Raw genomic sequence first — 12495 nt, forward strand, 5'->3', positions numbered from 1 at the left:
GCCCGTGAAGTAAGCAGACGGAAGTGATGCTGTAAACCTAAGCTATATAATGCTGTGTTATTTATCAATAAACGCCATTTGCCGTCCACCACATTGGTGTCTGCGAGCTGATGACCCGAGCGGCCGAGGGGTGGGTCGCCGAGACGTCCCTGAACCAGGTCGCCATGCCAACAAAGGCAACATCTATGGGCTGCAGGGGAATCTCTGCTCCAGAGCCTGGAGCACCTCCGCCCCCTCCTTCTGCACTGACCTTGGTGTCTCACTCCTCTCCCCCAGATGCTGTTGTGCAGCTATTTTACCCTTGCTTAAATATGTTACCACAGAGGCTCCCACCAGCATCGCTCACAGGCTCAGCTTTGGCCAGCAGCGGGTCTGTCTTGGAGCTGGCTGGAATTGGCTCTGTCCGACATGGAAGCAGCTCCTGGTCTCTTCTCACAGAAGCTCTGAACACCTTTGCTACTGAAACCTTGCCACATTAACCCAATAGAGTCATACATATCACCACACGGATAGAAACAGAAAAAAACACCACCCCAAGTGATTAAGTCAAACGTAAGAATGACTGCCCACACACATTCCTGGCTTCCCACACAAGAACTCTTCACACAAAATTCAATCTTAAAGGTTCAATGAAATCCTCTTTGTGTTTCTCTCTCCTTCAGGGCATAATATTGCTGAAATCCTCTCTTTCACCTGACACTTGAATAGCCAGGAACCCGCTACATTTGACGTTAATGGGTACAGTTTGATTGATTACTCGTATGGGATTTCATGATGAGAACAGAACTTTGGCCCACTGAGAACAACTGCTCTACACAAATAAACATTTATTTTTATGTTCTAACCTCTCATGAAAATGGAGAACCTACAGCTAAAAATACGAGTAACAGATACCCATAGTCAAGGCTAAAACATTTCTAAGGCTCTAGACAGAGTCAAAGGTAATGCGCTGGGCCTAATTCTCTGCTAATTACTGATTCATGACTTACTGGCCTGAGGTATATTTGTGCTGGTGTAGACAGCTGATTCACAATCTGTTCCTCACTTATGTATTACTAAGCTCTATTTTGAGAAATCAAAAGGAACTTAACTGGTGCATAAGCCTTCGGGACTGAGCAGAACAGCAGCAGAGCCAGAGGAATCCCAAACTGCAGTATTCCTTCCTCTTCTCTGGGATTACCACAAAATACACCATTAGCTTTTTAAAATAGGCTTGATATATAAAACCAATTACATACCATGTCATGTGTGGGTGTTTAATATTTGTCTGGGATAGGTCATATAATGCTATTTCTAAAGAAAACTCTTCGCATTCCCTCCTACAAACACACCCAGAACTGGAAAAAAATACTTATAAAGTTAGGTACCATAACATCCCTGAAAGAGAAATCATCACACTGGGGCAATACTTCCTGGCCAGTTGCAATTTATATGCAGCAGTAAAACTGGTCACAGTAATGAAAGTTATTTAATTTTAAAGAACAAGAACTTGCTCAAAATTAAAACTTGTCACATTTAAAGAAAAAAAGGGATTTGAATCTTCCTAGATAGTATTTATATAGAAATAAAATATTTATTTTCTAAATAATTGATTGATACTTTTTTGTTTCAAATTAGTGTGACTCAGTATTTAATTTAAAGTTAATTTCAAATCTGCATTTCATGATTCTGCTTTGAAATTTTTTTTAAATAAAGCTTTTCAATGACCAATGTCAGAGCATTTATTTTCAGTATTTCTACATTTTATGAACAGTGTGTTTTTCTATATTTTTATTTTCTCATTTCAACTTGAATGAGAAATATCAGAAGAAAACATAAGAAGTTTCTAGAATACATCTATTTTGCAACCATGTTTACATCTACTTGCACCCTTACAGCTGTTTTGTTTTTAGACTAGACTAGAATATTTTCAGTTGGAAGGGACCAACAACAATCATCTAGTCCAGCTCTCTGACCACTTCAGGACTGAGCAAAAGTTGAAGCACATTGTTTAAGGGCATTGTCCAAATGCCTCTTAAACACTGACACGCCTGGGGCATCGACCACCTCTCTGGGAAGCCTGTTTGGCCTCCTAAGATGCTAAGAGAATACAAACTGCTATGAAGGATTAGACAACTTTCCTTTCCCAAAGTATAAATGAAACAAATTGGGAAAACAGTTGGAAAGAGAAAAATGGGAAGAAAATGCCACACTGTATCATAGATGGGAAGAAATACTCTATGCTCTTAAAATAGCAATGGTAGTACACACTTTCCACTGATACCATCAATCTTCCCATTAGTTCCACTATCATGAAAGACCAAATTCCACACATTAAATCTGCAAAGATACTCAAGGGATGGTCCAGAACACTTGAAAAGCAAATAAGGCCTAGAAGATGATTTTAATATATTGATTATAAACCTAGAGTATAAGATCTACACATAAATATTTTTAAATACTCAGTCCCTATTGACATTTCCTTAACATAAATACATAAGAAATTCTATTAAATTAATTGCATTTAGATTTTCATTGAGCGCAAAACACGTTTCCTCAAGATCTGGCTGCTGCTGGAGGCACAGAAAAAATTGTTTTCACAAAGCACAGAAAAATATTATGACTGATAATATTTGAAGTTACCAGGCTGAAATAAAAATCTTAGGCTATATTATCAACTTCAGTGGCAAAGCTTGACTGAAATGAAAGAAGAAACATCTGCTAAACAACTGCCCAGTGAAATGTTCTTGGCACTACCAGCCAGTATCAGCCAGACACATGCCCTCATTTATAGAGAGATGTACAATTAGTATGAATTCATTTCACCTATCTTTAAAACATCAGATGTTATATTTTGCTAAGAACATAATACTGGACTTAATGTCTTAATAGGCAAGTTATGATAGAGCCCATGTGCTTACACCTGTTGAAAACTACACAAATACCTGTTTCTATCTGGCACTCGGATAGCTCGGGTGATGAAGGCCATAAAATAGCGAAAAGTTTCATACAACGACAGAGTAACTCCCACTGGAAGGCCATTGTGTCCAACCCTCAACTCGCAGCAGATTCTTTATATATTGCAATGTCCCATATGCTATTAGAAGTAAAATATATTTATGTATCTTTATTTCTATGGAAATTTAAGAGAAGGATCATGTGGTACTGATGAGGCACTAAACTTCCACTCCCAAATCCTTGCTATTGCTCCTTGATACAGTTCTTGAGAGAAGCAGCAGCACTGGAACAGGCTGCCCAGGGAGGCTGTGGAGTCTCCTTCTCTGGAGATATTCAAGACCCACCTGGACAAGGTCCTCTACAGCCTACTGTAGGTAACCCTGCTTCGGCAGGAGGGTTGGACTAGATGACCCACAGAGGTCCCTTCCAACCCCTACCATTCTGTGATTCTGTGTGATTCTGTGAAATCAAAATGGTCTATATACAGAAAAGGGGAAAAAAAAAACCTTGAAAATATTTCTAATTGTTATAAATGTACAGACTCTTAGAATTTATTATTCTTATCTGAGAGAAATGTGATATTTATGAAGAACCACGACTTTGAAGTACTACATTGGAGTTATTCCTATCAAAGCTCCAGGACACTTCCCTGCTTATGTCTGAATGATATAAGGAAACATAAGGATTCTGAAACACAGCAAAATACAGACTTCAATATTAAACATCCACTTTCTGGCTTTAATTCTTACATACAAAAAACACTGACAGATTATTTGAGTCAGCGCAAAACTAACACATATTTCAGTGGTATGCTACATTTTTAATAACTTCAGTATGCTAAATATACCTAGACTCAGATAAGAAAAACACCATTAAACAAATCTGCAAGAGAGGCTTCCGCTGTTCTTTCCCGCCTGTTAATGACTCTGATAGTTTTCAGACCTAACACATTTGAAATTTTTTTTGATTAAAGACAGAGCCACATGCCCTCCTGATTAACACCCTATATAAACTTGCTAAGGAAAGATCAGTTATAAGGCAGACATGACATTTCTGACCCACTGCTTTACTTCTAAATGATTATACATTTTCACATGGTAGTTAAGCAGTAAAGTGTATTGCCTACAAAACTTCAGCTGCTTTGGAGAAATAAGTTCTTCAATAAGGCTGTACTTTGCAGGAGCCAGTAAGTAGAAAGTCTCAGGCCGATTCAAGTATTTCAGCAGAAAAGGTTGAGACAAACTGGAGTAAATCAGAAGAGCGTTACTACAAACCAACCGCAGGCTGGTTTTCTAAAAGTATGGACAGTAAGTAGGTTGCAGAGTGACAGAGGCACTTGGAAGTGTGAAAAAGCTCTCTTGATATGCACAGGGATCATTACACCAACAGGGCAGCAGGGCAGGTTGGGTCTTGTGCTTTCAAACAGGGTTTAACTCTTCCATGTGTCCCTGCCCTGGGTCCCAGCCTCCCCCCATCCGGCTTCAGCAGCCGCACACATGCCAGCACACCTTCGGACTCGCCAGCTTCTTTTCGGGCCAATGTATCTGTAGGTACCAGCATGCTTTGTAACCTCTACACCAGCAGTTCAAGCAGGTTGGGGTTTCGTTTATTTCCCCCCCAGCCCCGAGTATGGCCAGGATTAGTATCTATTTCTACTCAAGAAAAAAGCAACTACCTGAAGAGCAAAGAGGATCACGGTATGAATGCCAAACGCATTGCAAATCTTGCAACCAAGATCAGGTAAACCCATTTCAATACTGGCAACAGCACTAGCAAAACACAGAATATTGCTGAAAACCAGAAATGGCTCCATAGACACATGGATAATTAGAGTCTATGTAAAAGACACAGATCAGAGTTCTAGAACTGAAATAAAAAGTCATTTAGGGAACAGAAGTGTCTAGCATGTTATGACTAATCCTGTAATAAAAAATACCTGTTGTTGGTAATGGTACAGCTATGCATAGTCCATACTTAGACACTTTAGTAACATGTGAAAGGGGGAGTTCTCTGGCTTTTTCAACAGAAATCAGATAAATGTTGGGAGTGTAAATTGACCTTTTTTAAACACAAAAATCAGTTGAAAAATACTAGCAACAGGTTAATTTTGGTGTAAAAAGTTATACACTTTTCAAATTAATTTCATTTGTATAAAAATCAGGCATTGACTTTTCCTCAAATATTTTGTGAACCTGTTTAAATCACTTCTTCAACATTTTGAGACATTGCAAAATATTTGACCTGAAAATGAAACCATTTGACATATGCATACCGAATAAAGTAATATTTTTCGCCAGTTTCCTCAACAGCCCAAGTTTATAGATGACTCCAGTTAATAGGTCTGATTCAACCTCTCTTAAAAAATGTTATAGATTTTTCTGTGGAAAGACTGCTTTCCTTTCTTAAGAACAATTTCACCAGTAAAACAAACAGCAATTTTATCAGACATTACAACTCTCTTTAAATTTTGGGCTCCATAGAACCAGACCTATAACCCTTCTATGTGCTGACACTCAGTATGATCACTGGCACGAGTATAAATTTGCAATAGTGGATGCAACAACGTCGACATATTCAAACTGCAAAAGATGCCAAGGCTTATACTGTCCCCATCAGTATTTCTGGAAACACCTTTCTTGGTTAGAATGAAGTACTTTTGCTGTTCATGTTTTATTTGGAAAATCACAGAATTCTCACCAAAAAATATGATCTTTTGAAACTCGTTCCTGCAGAAGGATCCATTTTTTCCCCAAGTCAATGGATACGTAAACCTACAAAAGAAAAAAAAAGAAAAATTAGATGATAAGAACCTGCTAATGATGTACATCTTCAAAGGCAGGTCCTATGTCACTATTAAAACAACAGAGTGCACACCATTTTTAAAAATAAAAAAAAAAATCATTTCCAGGAACTCTATACAATGATTTTTAGAGTAATAACCTTTTATAGAGAATATCTTTTAAATATAATCTATAAAGAACAAAACGCAGTGACAATTTTACCATGAAAACAATTCACAGTTTATTTTGGGTCAGATTCTTTGTTACCTCAGCATGGCTACACAAAAGGGATAGTAAAAAGACACTTTTCTTCTCCTTCTTCCCATTCATTGACCAGACAAGCACAAATATTTCCTTTATGCTTCAAGCCTTAATGCCACCAAAAACACTTAAGCCAAGAAGTCAATGGATTTAAAACTGTGATAAAATAGGACCAAAAGATATTAGAGAAATGCTTAAGAGATTTGATGAGGAGAGATGCACTTAAGGTCTTGCTTCATGGATACCAATTTGTGACCCATGAGAAATGGTTACTTGGCAGAGAGCCAGAAGATGGCCTGAAGGAGGAGGACTCCAGGTCCACCTTCCCTCTAAACAGTTCACTCCTGGTAAAAAAGCAAGCGCTAATGATACGGATGGATAGCAAGAGTGCAGATGAAAGGTGTTTTGCCCCAGAATAAAGTGGGATATAAAACAGCTATTGAAAAATCTCCCTCCTTTGGCATTTGTGTTCATAATGTGTTTCCACTAGTTAAAATAGGTAATATCTATCAGACTTCTAAAAAGACAGATTTAAAGCCCCCTGCTGTCTGCATGCATTTCTTATTTGATCTAATTTGCATATGATGGGTTTTCTTTTAATATCTCTAATAGGGAAAAAAAAAGGCAAGTAAAACTTTTCTTGTCTGATGTGGGAATAAGTCACCAGTTCAGTCACTGATTGTTCTGGGGCAAAGTGTCTTATGAGAACTAGTAAGAAATATTTTTGTTTTAAAATGACAGGTTGAAGGACAAATAAAATAAACCCACCACGACTATGCGTTATGTTTTACTACAGAAAACTGGCAATATTAATATGCAAAGATAAAGGCTGAGGTAACTTATCTCAGCATAAACTCTACGGTAAATTTACTAAAATTTGAATTAGAGATAAAACAGTATTTCCCAGTTACTCTGCACTTCACAATAACTGGGCTTTGTTCCACTACACGCTCAATTGAAGCGAGTAGACCACAGTTCAGGTAAGAAACTACAACCAGTACTCAGACTGCTTACTTTAGCATTCACCCAGTCAATGCATAGACAGCAAGGGTCAGGGATCAAGAAGTCTTCAATCTCCAAGCTAAATGTGTTAATGATGGAGCTGCAGAGCCAGGTTCTTGATTTGCCTGCTAACTTTCTGATCTTAGCTTTATTACGTGGGTTAGGGTTTGCTGCAACCAGTGTATTTTATAGCATACAGCTTGGAGCAACCTCCTGGGAGGGGAGGGATGTGACTTTGAATGGGCTAGACTGTGCAGGACGGAGAACCTAACCTCTTATTTCTTCAAACACTTCTCACCACAGGCATTACAGACAAGATAACCATCAGTTTGGTGATCTTTCTAAAAGGGTGGACCCTGCTCAGCTAGTTGCATGCCTCAGCAGAGTGCTATAAATCCAGAAGAGATGATCATTTAGTGCCTTGCCCTAACTCTGGTGTCCAAGCTGCAAAGAAAGCCACGAATTCAAGAGATTCCTGGCAAGAGGGAAAAGAGCCATTTAGCTTAACGGACAACACTGGCAAATGAATAAAGGGATATAAGTTTGTTATGAATGAATTTCAGAAGAAAATGAGAGAAGTTTCCTGCCATTACAACAGTGATGTCTGCGCAACAGGGGCCAAAAAGGAGCAAACCAATCCCGAACCCCCATGACCAAATCCAAACTACCTCCCCTCAGACACATTTAAGACTGAACTCTGGGAGCTTACGAACGGTTTGGTTTAGTGTAGGCAAGCCCTTGCAATCGTACTGTAAGAGAGAGCAAAGTAGGAATAATAAGGCATATTCGAATTGACAGGAATTTTTAACTGATGCACTATTTGAAATAAATAAATAATAACATGAACTTTACTTATGCACATATTCAACTTCCTTTCATTAAAAAAAAAAAGTCCCACGTGTGTTTTGCTTTTTAACAGGTACATATGATAAAACTACTAAATAAGATTAGACATGAGGTAAAAACAGTTATATTAATGGACAGCTAAAGTCTCCGGCTCCAGCAAACACATCTAATAGTTCTTATCATTCTGTTTGTTACCACCCATGTAATAAATGTGTGGAATCAAGTTTTCTAAAAAAATTAAAATGCTTTTATTAGTTTTGCCATTTTTTTCATCCTTTCAGCTTCCAAATGAACAATTAAAATCTACTGCATCCCTGTTGAGTTTTTAAAAAAATCTAGAAACATTTATATAGACTCAGTGAATAGCTTATTGTTCATTCTAACTGCAGTAGCCAGAAAAAGAGAGTATAGATTTGAAGGAGTAAATGGATTAACCCAACCACATTGACTGGTTTGCATTTATTTATAGTGTCAGCTAGAGACTAGAGCTTTATTTAAACAAAATCTAGGGCTGTGAATGAAAGAACAATGCATATTTTGCAATATAAAATATGTCCTAAATCAAATGAGAAGTTGTGAGCAAGGCCACAATGCTCCAGTAGGCACAGAAACCTTGCCAATTACCATTTAGGAAGGATGTGATCCTGAATTCTTTGTATTTTCAAAAGTGCCTTTGTAAGAAATCATTATAGTAACAGGAGGTAATGGCTTCTCTCAAGTTTTAGATTGTGTTACATCCCGACACTACTTTCTTTCAGTAAAGGTAAAGTTAGTCAACTCAAAAATCTAGAGTATAGCATCTCCCCAGGCCAAATTCAGATCATCACTCTCTCTCAAGGCCATTGATTTTAGTACAGTGACCTTTTTTTATGTCAAGCTGCAATTTTCATTTTCAGCTCCAACTTTGTCAACATCTTCCTCTCCCCACTAGGCCAAATACATCAGAATCTATAGAAAATTTAGGCAGGTTACTGACCCAGTTATAGCCAAAGGCATTCTTCATTCCTACACCTCTTAGATAAAGATGTAGGACTTGTCCAGCAAGTCTTTATGGTTGACTCCTTTTAGTGTCAAATTGAAAGCCTGAGAAAAGTCCTGCCAGAGTACATAACCCTTCCTGCTACCACTGCAGAGATATTCTTTACTGAGTATTTTGTAGATACTATTTACTGAATATTTTGTATTTATTTGTCCAGTTACATTTTAAATGTGGCAAAAAATGGTATCACACTGTAAGATTATCTAAGTAAATGCCTGAAAACCTCTCTATCATGCATAATTCATCAAAATCTGAAGGAAATGCTTCACTTGGTTCTCCTGTCCCCTTCTCTTCCCTGGCAAATATTTCTACCCACTTGTGGCCGGTCCCCTTCAACACACTTCTTTGGACTCTTACACTTAAAAGTTTCTGCCATTTAGTTCTTCAGGACTTTTGATCTTCTAACTATACAAAATTCAGGAACTATACTTATCATCAGAAACAAAAGTCAAAAGTGCTAAAAGTGCTTTTCAACACAGGCTTTTCAGAACTTCAGCCTTCCCTGAAGTACTTTGTTTACATAACATGCATTCAACACATTTGTAATTGTGTCAGAATTTCAAATAGAAGCTGCAAAGTAAAATATTTTCTGCAATTTGTAACCGAGTTTGGTTTGCTATTATTTTTATTCTAATTCTATCCTTATTTGCATATGCCTGTGTACATGAATTGTTTTGGGATCAGTTATTATCTTCTATATCCCAGAAAATATCCCAATGGAGGACTTGATACACACCACCGAATTCAGTGCAGTATTTGGCTGCAGCATGAGCAACATTCTCTGACTAATTTCACCACCTAAATATAAACCTTCTGTGAAGTCTGACAAGGATTAAAATGGACTTGAATTTGCTAATTTCAGTTTAAAGCAGGAGTAACAATGGAGGTGATTCAAGACTACTACCAGGACCAGAATCACAGTTACTTTACAGTGGCAGTTTTGACACCATGAAAAAGAGATGACTACGCACTCACAGACTGTGTGCACACTCATCATTGCTCAGCCTAACCCATCCACAAAAATGACTTTGTAATTTAACAAGAAGAAATCTGAAAGATGGTCAAAATTTACAAACCACATGGTATAACTCCTGAATCTGAATGTGGTATCAATACATCCTGAGAGAGAGAATTATTCTGCATTGCTACAGAATCAGTGATTCCTCATATCCTATTCTGCTGAATGACTGTGCTGTTTATTTTGTATTACTTGATTTTACTTCCCATGAACGGCCTTTGGAGGCACTGTTTCAGCTTCATTAACTTTCTACTACACCATAAATTACAAAGCAATTGCTATGGGCACTTTCTAGGGAGGAGAACATTTCAGAGGTACTACTTAACTACATTATGCAGGAAGATAAAGATTACCAATATCCATATCAACTGAAAATTCCGGGATTGAAATTACCATAAAAACAAAGATTTGAACACAAAGACAATAAATATTTAAATAAGCCTCAAAATCAGAATATGACTCCCTTCTGGGAAACTGATATTTCATGAAAACAAACACTAATCCATATCAGAACTGTTTTATGTATGTCCTTACAAAGCAATTCCTAAATTTCAAACACATGCAGTATCCTCATCGTCAAGCTTTACCTTGCCTTCCTTGGTGTAAGCAAGTACTTTATCTTCTTCTTTTGGGTGAAAAACAAGAGTCTCCACAAAGAAAGTAATGGGTTGTTTCTGGAAAGTGGCTCCTTCATCCGTGCTTATGAAAAGGCTTTGGTCACGGTCATTGTGGGAAGAACTTACAAGAATTATCTGAAAGACAAAAATGACAGCATGTATTCAGGAGACTGTTTTCTCTAGAACAGACAACACAGCCTTATTTTTCTTGTGTAAATTCAGATTTTGTACACACCTTACCTATCAGAATTCTGTGGACAGCAAACTCAAAAGCATCTAAGAGATAAGGACTGCAAGATCCTATTAATCTTCCCTGACTAAACCTGTGAATGTTAAATTCTATAACTTCTCTTGCAATCACACCAAATTGATCATGCTCCTCATCTCTACTCAAAATGATTGCCTTAGATTTTCATCCTTGCGCAAGGTACATGAGGCCACATGAGAAAACCTCCAGACTAAACAAAGAAGAATTAATACTAGCAATGACTCATTTTAACGTGTTCATATAAATACATCACTTGACCTAGTGAGACTGCCTTCATAAATACTAAATGTAAAAATAATCACTGCTATAGTTATACCAGAAGAATGACTCCAGAGAAAGAACTAGTTTATAACATCTCCTCATTGCTTCACCATTCTCCTCCTGATGACACATTTTGGATAAAATGGCAGTTCACTCTGATGCAGAAAAATATGCCAATCAACTATTTGAATTTCCTTCTCTGGTCCAGATAACATCTTGACTCAAACATAGCAATATCTTGAGTAGTCTCCTTGTGTGAAGTTCTTGTCAGGCTTTCGATAACAAAGAAATTCTCCTCATAATTTAATCAGAATTTCACTCTTTTCAACTTCTTCACCTTTTGCAGTTGGCCAACATGTTATAACATTTTTCTAAAACTGCCAACGTAAGGATCCATGTTTATTGTGTTTCCAGATCAAACAGGCCCAGTTTGCAGTCAAAAAGGTGCCTTTATCAACTGATAGCCTACAAACAAAACATGGATTTTCAAAGCCCAGCTGGGCTCTATTTGCCTTATACTTCAAAAACAACTGAAAAAATTAAATAAATCCCGAATGCAAAACACATTTAGAATATTCAGCAAATGATGCAAAAGACACTGCAGAATCCTGATCGTAGTGATACTGTGACTGTAAATTGCTTACAGAGATAAATGGCAATGAGTTCTGCAAACAGAATTACAATAACGCGAATACAGAGGAGGAAACAGACAAAACAGTAGAATTTTTATGTAGTGACTTTTTTAGAATAAAGATGAAGTTAAAAATTCGAAATTTCTGATGAATTACACAGATATCACGAATGGACTGAGCTTTTACAGCATTTGGTCTTGGGGGAAAAGCTGTAAATACAACATTTGTAGGTACTCTAATTTGACAGGTTACTTAAGCATGTGCACTTGTACTGGAAGGACACACACAGTTGCACTAATTTCTGCATAGCTTTCACGTACCTAAAATGGGGCACACATTGAAGAACATTGTTGAACAAGAGAGAGAACTGCACGTACTTCAGGGTGCACAGTCCACTGCTGAAACCCCACACTAGAGCACACATTAAGCCAAACTTAATTCTATTAGCTGTGTGACTAGGTCAGTAAGAAAAGCAAGACAATAGCCCATAACTTTGCTATGATCTTGTATTTTTTTAATGATATACTTTACCCAAGCGTAGGAAACTGTGTTATTTTTCTGGAAAGCCTCTATAAATGACATCTTCACAAATGCCATCTCTTTTTCCTACTGTATCCAATGGCTTCCTGCCTCTTGGTAAACTCTTCAAGCAGTATCTGTTTAATTTATTATTGTATACACTTCAAGTATGCTGCTGGTGGCCTGGAGAGAGCATCCAAAGATTCTTGTAACTCATCATTTGGCAGGTTTTCTGCAGAGGGCAAAACACCAACCTAAAATTGAGCATGCTGTCATGCGCTGCCCTGTCCCTTTGCGTGCATTGCAAGGTGGAGT

General features: G+C 37.6%; 1 protein-coding gene across 4 annotated transcripts in view; it reads right to left on the reverse strand.

Annotated features, from left to right (window-relative positions):
• The window catches only part of SORCS2 (sortilin related VPS10 domain containing receptor 2), a 595440-nt gene that overhangs the window by 114510 nt on the left and 468435 nt on the right, over window positions 1-12495 (reverse strand). For all 4 annotated transcript variants that reach the window (XM_075420456.1, XM_075420460.1, XM_075420458.1 and 1 more), the window contains exons 4-5: window positions 10471-10635; window positions 5635-5708 (exon numbers count right to left, since the gene is read on the reverse strand). In XM_075420456.1, coding sequence (XP_075276571.1) covers window positions 5635-5708; window positions 10471-10635 — 239 coding nt within the window. The remainder of the gene's footprint in view (window positions 1-5634; window positions 5709-10470; window positions 10636-12495) is intronic.

This window comes from Opisthocomus hoazin, chromosome 5 (genome assembly GCF_030867145.1).
Source record: "Opisthocomus hoazin isolate bOpiHoa1 chromosome 5, bOpiHoa1.hap1, whole genome shotgun sequence".
Classification (NCBI taxonomy): Eukaryota; Metazoa; Chordata; class Aves; order Opisthocomiformes; family Opisthocomidae; genus Opisthocomus; species Opisthocomus hoazin.